Below are 11087 nucleotides of genomic sequence, written 5' to 3'. Positions count from 1 at the left end.
TAAAAAATGAAACAACTGTATATTATTCCTCCTCTATCAATCAATAATGATTCAATTACATAATAAAACCAATCCCAACCAAAATTGCTCCATTCCATAGTAATGGAATCGAACTCTCAAAACCAATCCCAATTTCTAATCTGTACACATCTACGAAATAAATCAATTTCTTCAAATGTGTAGACTAACAACAATTATGCATCAAAAAATGAATAGAATAGAATCATTATCATCATCATCATCACAAATAGCTAGAGTAACCCACCAATGTTGTTGAAAACCCAAAAGATGATCTATCCTTTGATCTGCTGCTTTCATATCCTCTGTATAGATCATACGGCTCCCATAGATGATCTAGCTCACATGCTTTCTTCGCATCTAATCTTACCCATGGCTTCCCTTTTCCACTCCAATGTAACAAACTAACCGGACCCGGATGTAATGACCGGCAACTCCCTCTCACATTATCACCGCCCAGCCCATGCTGGTTCCACCGGTGATCTATTCCTTCAACATTACCTCCGAATACTAATAAGAATGGCGGCAATGAACCTAATTCGTAGATTCTTCTTTTCCTCTGTATCTCCATCCAGTTTTCAATTCTTTTCCTGTAATTTCCCTCTCTCCATTTCACCATATCCATTACCATTACGCCTGTGTTGAAGTAGCAGGGTTTCCGGGTTGAGAATACCCGAGGGAGTACCGGGTCGGACCAGAACCCGTCGGTGAAATACTTTGTGAAATTTGCGTGGCAGTATTCCGGTGCTCCGATCACTCTTGACCCGGCGAGAGGTGTGTTCCATAGCTTGTGGATATCGTCGACTACCACCACATCTGAGTCGAGGTATATGACTCGGTCCACACATGGATCTAAAATGTCGCCCAAATAGTTTCTTGCGTAGTTTAATGGATTTTCAAGGGCTTGACGGATTGAAGATGAGATTAGATTGATTACTGTATCTTCTCTGAATATATAGACTTTGAAACTGAGTGAAGGGAATGTGGATCGTACCAGTTGGCTCAAAACTCGAGGACTCGCCGGATCAAACTCCGCCGCGACGAAGTGGAAGAAGATGTTCTCCGGGCAGGAAGCGTGCTTCAAAACCGAATGAACGGCTGCGATTGAGCCACGTAAATACTCCGAATCCAAAGTCATAGCTATGTGGATCCAAGAAGGATCACAAGAGGAAACTAACTGTCTATTACCTGAAACCGGACAGCCAATCCCATTCCGATACTCCGGCGCCTCAGAAAATCTGAACCCATCGATTTCAAGACCATCTCCGCCATTCATTTCTTTCCCTGGAATAGAACGAATCCCAAAACAAAACGGAGAAGAAAGAACAAACACCAGAAAGATCAATAGTAACTGGAAACGACCCATTGCACAAAATTAAACAGGAAATCAATCAGAAATTTCCTGTTTAAGGGCCGAAATCGGAAGATGAAAGAGTAATTAATAACAACAATGGTGGTTCCGTTTCGTTTCCCTCTGTATATTCTTAAATGGGCGATGGATTATATAGCATTGATTAGAACTGAAGAGGGAAAATAAAGAGACGATTCTAGAGATTGGGACAGGTACAGACAATCATCAATAATTTTTTTTTTTTTGTAAAGAAATGTCAACGCAATTAAATTGATACACACGTCCAAGAAAAGAAGAGAAAAATTACTACAAGGAAGAAGAAGCAGCCGGAAAATCAAGACACGGCATAGTAATTTCTTCTTCTCTTCTCTTCTCGGTGGACAAGATTCGTAGAAAACGCGGGTTCTTTTCTTTCCTTCTTTTTCCCCCCTTTTCCTCCCCGGCGATGATAAAAGAGGGAGGAGAAAGCAGAATGTGGAAGGAGAGAGTGATGTAGAGGTCACTTTATATATCTGCAATCAGATAAAACTTTTACACAGTGATTCTGTCTCTCCTCCCCTCTCTCTCTCTCTCTCTCTAGAAGGAAAGAGAAAAAGTATGGAATCCACTCTGTAATTGTATGTTGCTATTTTAATAATTTTCGGAATGTGTAAATCACGCATATGTTTCTGCGTCTGGACTTGGTTCATTTTATTCGATGGTGTATAAAGCTCCTAATCCTAACGTATTTAATTTTAGCGGTTCAAATTACGCATTTTGGATCAATGAACTCGCTAGTATTGCTTACCTGGATTTAGTTGCCCTTTTTTTTAAAAAGAAAAACATATTTGTCTAAATTATGTTTTCGGTTGATCTGTTATGACATTTTCTTTGTCTATTATATTATTAATTAACCAGTTAAAATCAATTTTATAAATAAATAATTCTATTAAATTAATATTTTAAAATTCAATGAGAACTAGTAAATTGCTAGATGACATGCCCACTTAAAAAAATGACGTGTATGAACTCTTCATTTCACATGGTATGAATGAATATCACATTATATTTATGGGAAAAAACTGAATATAAGAGTTTATTTAGGTAATTGCTAAAAGTTTAAAGGTAAAATGTATACTTAAGTCCCTATATTTTTATGATTTTTAGCTCTAATTAGTATTTTCTAGATAAAGTGTCTTAAATTTTCAGGGTTTTTAAATTGTTTAGTAACTAATTTAAGGACTTATCCTAAAAAATATGAGATTTAAGGATTTAATACTGCGTTTTGTTAAAATTAAATACAGTATATGATTTTTTTTAATGTAATTAAATATTTGATCTTAAAATGCAAAAGTATAATGTTAGAAAATACATACATATGGAAGTGGTGCCAAACATTTAGAGAAGGTAGTTATTGAAATGTTAGAAACCTACCAAGCAGATATTGGTAAGGAAGATTTTGTGTGAAGAACATATGTTATTATTGTCTTCTATTCATTTATTCAATAATACCATTAAATGTTGAAGGCATTGTTCATTCTAGGAACCTTGTTTCTTCTTCCTACATTTATAGATCAATTTTTATTTTTATATGTTCAATGTTGAATTACATGATCGAATAATTAGTTAATAATTGCAAGTCTGATCTAATTTAATATTTTTCTTTTATATTTTATTGTACATTAAATGATACCTATACAATATGCAAGGAAATTGAGAAGAGATACGGTAAAAGTGATAATTTGTTTCTTTTTTAGGCTTAATTAATAATTATATGATGTTCAACAAGATTCTCGATCTGTTGTTAGGTATTTTTCAAAGCTACAAAGGGTGTGGGATGAATTGGTGATTCCCAGACCTAGTGCAACTTGCAAGTATGGTGATGTTGGGCGAATTGTTCAACAATTGACGGATGAGGAACAACTAATGCAATTTTTGGCTAGTCTGAATAAAGAATATGACCAGGTATGTAGCCAGATTTTGTTGATGGAGCATGTACCTGATGTCGATAAGGCTTGCGTGAGGGTAAGAAAGTTATAACCAGCATATTGGTTTTTAGGGTGAAATATAACCCTGATGGGTCTGTGGATAAATATAAAGCTAGGTTGGTGGTAGGGGATTCAACCAAAAGTTTGGTGTGGATTATAAAGACAATTTTTCACCCGTCAAAAAATAGTAACAGTCAAAATGTTTTTGTTTATTGTAGCAACAAAACAATAGCCCATACACAAAATAAACATCAATAATGTCTATTTGTATGGCCATAATGAAGAAGAGTTATATATGGAACCTCCACAATGATATCAAAAGACTAAGAAAGAAGATGTTCGCAAGCTGTCTAATTCAATTTATGGCTTAAAATATGGTGGTCACTAATGGAACAAAATGTGTATTAAAAATTTGTTGGAATTGGTGTTTGTTAAGTATATATACGATCATTTTTGTTTAGTATACAATTTGATTCTGGTTTTTTGGTTTCAATCGTATATGTTGATGATATTTTGGTTTCTAGAACACCACATGCATTGATAAATGATGTAAAAATTCATTTGCATCAACAATTTACGATTAAAGACATGGGTGCCACCAAATTCATTATAGGCATTGAGCTAGCTAGGTCTGAGGAAGGTTTGTTGTTAATACAACATAAGCAATATTGTTGATTTGCTAAAGAACACATGAATGGATGAAGCTCATGTTGCAACCGGTCCTTTTCATTCTGGAATCAATCTAGATTCAGATTCAGCAGCATCTAAATATCCAGGTCAGTTTAGGAGACTAATTGGGAGGTTGTTGTGCCTCGGATGCACTAGGCCTGACATAGCCTACGTGACACAACAACTCAATCGATATGTGACTACTCCTACACATATTCATATGGAGGATGCTTAGATATTTGAAGCACACAATTAAGTATATGTTATTTTATATGGTTCATGTTCTTTTAAATTGACAGGATATTGCGACTCGGATTGGGCTAAGTGTGAATAGACACAAAATTTGTCACAAGTTACTGTGTCTTTGTAGGAAATTCTGTAATTTCTTAGAAGGCTAAGAAACAAAACACAATTAGTAAGTCCTCGGCTGAATCTCAATATCGTGTTATAGAGATGCCAAGTTGTGAATTGAAATGGATGTTATATATACTTAGGGAATTATGGATACGAGTTAAACTACATATTCAGCTTCATTGTGACAAGCAAGCAACAATTCATATTGCAACAAATTTGGTGTTTCATGAGCGAATTAAGCACCTTGACATTCATTGTCATTTTGTGCGAGAATATTTGTTAAATGGTTTTTTGGAAACTCCTTAAATTGAAGCAGATTGTGAACATCTTTAGAAAGCATTTGACTAACAATAAAATGCAATCTTATTAAATCAAGATGAGAATGTTATCCACTAGTTTGATCATTCCATCTTGGGGAGGGGTGTGGAGTTTGCATATATGAATATATAATAATGAATGTATGATGTTGTTATGGCATCTTATGTTGATTCTATAAATAGGATGTAATCTGGTATCAATCGAGCTAAACGCAAATATTTTTTTATCTTTCTCTTTATAAATATCATAGTAACTCTTAAATTTGATTCCAAAAATTGATTGATTATCTGAATTTGTAAAATATCTAGTTAGCTCTTTAAATTTGTTTAAAATAATATACTAATTAACTATCTAAGTACACGTGAGAAAACAAGAGAAAAATTGAATAAATTGAAATTTGTATCACTTTAAGCAAATTTGTGGAGTCAATAAATCATTATTGTGGTTTAGCTTTTGCGCAACAAGTATGATGATGTTCCCTGGTCGATTCTCCAACAATGGTTGAAATGCCTACATCAATGCTCGGGCATGGAAATCATTATATCTCATATCTTCAGGGAGAGAAACAATGTTGCTGATGTGTTGGCTCGTCATGCAGTAACTACGTCTAGCAATTTATGGTGGCAATCGGTCTCTGATTTCTGTCATAAATTTGTTCTTGACGATATCGCTTCGGTTGTAAATTATTGTTTCTCTTAGCATTTTTTATTTTTTATTCTTCTCTTCTCCCCTCATCTCTTTTACTTTTAATGTAAAACATTCTTTCATTTTTTATATATAGCATTGGGTTTGTGTGTTTGGTCTCGGGGTGCCAGCCTAGCTAGGATGTCCGCTGATCTGATGCACTCGTCCCAACTCTTCCAAAAAAAAGTTCAGAACAATAGTCCACTTTAAACAAATTCAAAATATCAATGTTGAAAAGTAACGAGACACTATAAATTCAAATCACCAATTCACCTTTTTTTTTACTAAATTGAGAGGTTTATGACGTATCAAGTCTTTTATGTCGTGGCTATATATACTACATTTTACCAAATGTACCAGAAAAAAGAATCTGAATAATAATATGTTTTATTGTGTTACATTAATAAAATCAACAATTAATATGATATATAATATAACGTTATTTTTTAATATTACGTTATTTATGACTAATATTATGAATTAAATTGTTTTATTTACTAATGTGTAAGAACCTGTTCGATTCGTTTATTATCTGATGTTACTGTTTATTGTTACGGATTACTATTTTTTACATTAAAAAAAAATTCTCACATTATTTTACATGCAAATAAATATAATTACCACAAAGTTTTGTAAAGGGAAGAATGCTAGGTTAGGATGGCTCTCCAATCCAATGAATGACACATGAAAAATAGATAAATAAAAAAAATAAAAAGAGTGAAATAAATAATGAGCTGTGAATAATAAAGAGGTATTTGATGTAGTTATATTTTGACAGATATTAATAATTTTGGAGTTGCATGAATTGATGATAGGGTTAATTAAATGAATGTAAAATAGAGTGCAGAGGCAGCTCAGCTCTGATTATATTAATTATACTTACAAAAAAATTCACCATTTCAAGGTCAGTCCAATCCAGATCTCCTTTTCATGGTGCAATGCAATCAATACGTACACCTATTTGAAAATGGGATTCATACTATTTCATCTCATTTTTCTTTTCCCAAAGTCAACCACAACATTATTATAAACCACATTGATCAAACAAATTCAGTTATTTGCCTGCAGTTGTTGTTTATTATTGGAAAATTATTTTTTTCTAAAAAAACAGTATAAAAGGTTATTATTGATGTATAAAAGACAAATAAAAAATACTGTAACCAAACAACTAAAACTCTCAATTTTAAAGTGAAATGACAAATAAGAGAAGAAAAGTGAGTAAACGAACACCTTCTTTTTTTTTCATAGTTTTTTTTTGTTGTTGTTTGTTTTTATTCAATTATAATATAAGTATTTTATTAAAATTAAAAAAAAAAACTATTTTATAACTATGTGGAAAGAAAATCCGACTAACTTATACCTGAATAACAATGAATAACAACAGTAGATATAAACCATTGAATCAAACTAACCCTAAATTTGATTTAATAAACCAACCCACATTGTCCATATAAATTTCCTTTACCATCTTCAATTGGTATTATATTTTAGGGATAAAGTACAAATCATCGAGGGACTCCAGTGTTTAGAGGTTCTGGATAGCTTTCATACTCTTTTTTTTTATAAATAAAATTTAAATTTAGGACCCGTTTGTTTTACCTACTGTTTGCTGTTTGCTGTTGCTGTTACGGTTTGCTGTTTGCTGTTGGAAAAAGCAGAGATTCTCTGCTTTTGTAAAAGGCTGATTTTCGGGTGTAAAAGGCAAACAGGAGACCACTAACCAAACACCTAATGCTGCTTTTCAATTGTAAAAGGCAAACAAGAGGTTATTAACCAAACACCTAAAACTCTCCCTTTTGAAGTGAAAATGCAAAAGGAGCCTGAAAAGGAACAACCAAACACCCCCTTAATATATATAAAATCTAATTAATTCTTGACTCAACAACAAGAACTAATTGAAGATTTTTTTTTTTTGACAATTTGCAGATAACGAAACAATTAATTGCTATATTATTGTTAGATTATGCATAAATTTATCCATATTGTTGTTGGGTGAAAATTGATTTAACCCTTATGTACAAAACAATCTCATTTCAAGTAAGTTTTTGTTTTCATATGCAATTTTATGTTGTGGCTATCATTCAACCTCTAGTATTCTTACCACTCAATAAAGCTTTTCTGATGCGGGCATCTAGTCGACTAGACGAGAGGAGACGAATGGTGGAAGAAGTCGGACCAAAGGGGCAACACACTAAAGCAAAGGAAAGCCCATTATGCTAAAAAGAGAGCCGACACGTCGTATCGTTCTAATGAAAAGTTTCTAATGCTTTTTAATCCATTGACACGGCGTGCAGGCCTTTTAAGAAGTCTTGCAAATCAAACTTGCTCTTCACTCCAGCTCATTCCTAATTACAACTTTGCCACCCCTTAATTACCATCAATGCCACCTATTTACCTCTAACCAATTTTACCCCTTTAAGTTTTATATACAATATTTAATTTGATGCATTTGCCATTTTATGTAATTTGTCATTTAGGTTTTGAGATGCTATATATTCATCTCTTTCTTTGTAATCAATTAACTTTCAATTAATCAAAAACATTATCTTCTCTTTTAAGAGTTTTGTTAAGGTTTCATACCTTTAACAATGGAGAATTTCTATTTCTTACGGATTTAGTTCGTAAAACCCATGATTAACTCATACCAGATTAGTTAGAGAAGAACTCTCTTTGTTGATTTAAGATTAAAATCAACTTATCCAAAACCGATATGTATCATTTTCTGTTACCGAAAAAAACATCCACTACTAATGATATTGAAATCGTTTGGTGTATATTATGCTTAAAATTGTACTATTTTATACGTATATGTTAAATTTTCTTTCTCTCAATAACCATATGGCTAAATTTGTAATTCATCCTTATGATTCTTAACAGAACAGTTATGAAATAATTTTTGAAACCTCTTATTGTATTATTGTTATTAGAAGACGATAACTAACAAAAAAAACAATTTGTGTTATTGTTATCAATTTTCGATTCCATTTAATGAAATGTATTATTGTTTTTCTATATATAATTACTATTAAACGTAGACATAATATTATAATTATTTATGAAAATAATTTTTCACAACTGAAATCTCAATCATTATTGTATTATGATCAAAATTAGTTATAAATCTTATAAAAAAAATTAAAAACTTTTTAGATTGAAAACCCTCCTAAACGGAAGTTCCTATTTTAACTAAAAATATTACTCTATTTTATGAAAGCTAAAAAAATTTGTTTTATAAATCTAATTAAATATTACTCTATTTTATGTTGTTTGGGTAATTTGGAAAAGTTAAAACAGAAGCCCCTTAATCAAATTGTTTATGTTAAAATTTTAAGTCCAACTTCTCAATGTACCTATTTTAACTGGATGAGTGAATCACCTAATAAATTTAATTAACATTCGATGATTTAAATTTAAAAAAAAAAAAAGAAAAATCACATTAAGTTTTTTTTTTTTTTTTTCTCTCAAAAAAAAATCACATTAAGTTGTGAAATGCTAAAGAAAGGAATGAAGCAATTCATCATCTTCTTGGGACAAGTTATATTCTTTTCCTCCACTAATGCATTGACAGCTGTTTTTTATAAGTATCCAGCTGTTTGTTTTTTTCTTCTTTTTATCTTGGCCTTACGTTGTTTAAATTCAACGGCTGTGATCTACCCTCTACTGATATTGTATTTCAGGGCCCACAGTTTCTCTGTCACTCTATTGGCATTAGATCCTCACCCACGTGATCACGTGCTCCGCAAACCAAACCATCCATAGTGAATGAGTGGGACTAACTATCACTCATCTCCTTCTGTTGTGCATATTCATTAGTTATTACTATTTACCGTCTTAATTACTTATCACCGCCATTATTAAACAATTTTACCTTTTTATATAAAAAAAATAAAAAACTGAAAATTTAGATTTTTAAAAAAATTGATCAAATTTTTGCATTAGATGCAGCATCCGCCCAGCTACTGGCCAGACGGATTTCAGGTAAATACTAAATTGTTCAATTTTTTGTAATAAAAAATATAAAATCATCTAATTTTTTGTGATAAAAAATGTAAAATTATCACAAAAAGATAGATCGATCTCTTTGATAAAAAAACGTAAACTTTAATGTTTCCGAGTCATAATCATCAATTTTCGGAGTTTTCGGATTGTCACACATCATTTATTTTTATAATTTCAATTATTGTTGTTCGGATCTGTGATTTTGGAGAGAGAATTTTTAGTTTTTAATCAAAATTATAAAAAAGACAAAAAAAGTCCAATCTTTGGCTGTTATGCAATTAACCTCTCTAGTTTCTATGCGCACATGGCTGAGCTGACTGCCATTATTTTCGCAGTAGAATCTGCCTGGGAACGGGGTGACACAATCTTTGGATTGAATCAAATTCTGCATATGTGGTTGATATGCTAAACAGAAAGTCTATCATGGCTCCCTGGAAAATTAGACAAGACTGGCTTCAGTGTTTGTCTAGATTTTCGAATATGAATTGCAGAATCACTCATATTTATTGAGAGGGCAATCAGGCGGCGGATCAATTTGTTCGTTTTGGCAAAACAGCTACTGCTCTTACATGGTGGCATTCGGCTCCTCGTTTTTGTCAATCGTCTGTTTTTGACGACTTATGTAATGTTGCACATGTCCGTTTTCCTTAATTTTCTGTTTTGAACATTTTTATTTTCTTTCTCCTCCCTTTGTAATTTTCCTTTTTTATTAATAATATTTCGGGTTGGTTGGGTGTGTTAGGGGTGTCAACCTAGTTTGGATGTCTAGCTACTTTTTTTTTTGAATAACTGCTAAATTTATTGAATAGAATCAGCTAAAAGAATAGAATACAAAAACGAAGGAGCATAAGACCACTCCCCACGATCAGACATAGAATTGGCCGCTCTAGCTAAACAATGAGCCGCACAATTCGCTGAACGTTTAACGAAAGAGACAGAGGAATTACCCAGCTCTTTTAATAAAAGAATACATTCAAGAATAATGTCTGAAAAATAAGAAAAAGAAACACACGGCTTGTTAATCGCCAGAACCACAGGTAAACAGTCCGACCGAACATCCACATTCCTGTATCCATTTGCCTTAAGCCATGACAACGCTTCTTTTATAGCAATAGCTTTAGCCGTTCCGGCTTCAAAATAACCATGATAAGCAGCAAAACAAGCATACGAACACTCACCGTTATGATTATGAATTAAAAATCCATAAGAGCAATACCCTTCTCTATGAAAAATTCCAGCATCCACGTTACACACCAATGAGCCTGATTGGGGGCACGACCAGCGGTCAGAAACAGCAGCAGCCGTCGACCCAATAATAGATGCCGTCGGTGGTCCTGGAACAGCAACAGTCGCTGAATCTGAAACAGCAAGCAGTGACCTAGCCGCCTCCCACTCTGCACAATCACGAATAGCAAACCTAACAACATCCTGAACCGAATCACATTTCTTATTCCAAACCATATTATTTCTATTTTTCCACAGCCACCAGAGAAGAAAGGGGATTCGAACATCAATTTTGTGACTCATGGTTTCAAACAAATGATTAAGCCAACTCTGATGTCAGGAACATAGAACATTACATTGTTGTTAAAGAAATGCATACAAGCTTGTTGAGCAAAAGAGCAACCAAGAAAAATGTGATTTTCATCCTCATAAAAGATTGAACAAATTGGGCAAATGGGAGAAAGGTTGCTATGACGAATCAAAAGATTATGCCAAACCGGAAT

At 32.9% G+C, this 11087-nt stretch overlaps 1 protein-coding gene across 1 annotated transcript; it reads right to left on the bottom strand.

The window, feature by feature from the left end:
- LOC136218121 (probable galacturonosyltransferase-like 9) lies at positions 1-1952 on the bottom strand. Its single transcript, XM_066004876.1, has one exon. The coding sequence runs from the start codon at positions 1382-1384 to the stop codon at positions 242-244; it is 1143 nt and encodes a 380-aa protein (XP_065860948.1). The 5' UTR covers positions 1385-1952; the 3' UTR covers positions 1-241.
- Positions 1953-11087: the final 9135 nt, after the last annotated feature.

This window comes from Euphorbia lathyris, chromosome 2 (genome assembly GCF_963576675.1).
Source record: "Euphorbia lathyris chromosome 2, ddEupLath1.1, whole genome shotgun sequence".
NCBI lineage: Eukaryota > Viridiplantae > Streptophyta > Magnoliopsida > Malpighiales > Euphorbiaceae > Euphorbia > Euphorbia lathyris.
Note: the sequence above shows the minus strand (reverse complement) of the source record. Positions and strands in the feature narration are given on the sequence as shown.

Bases quoted from the DNA above. Each gene is read 5' to 3' on its own strand.
- LOC136218121 (XM_066004876.1), bottom strand. From the start codon at position 1,384: ATGGGTCGTTTCCAGTTACTATTGATCTTTCTGGTGTTTGTTCTTTCT.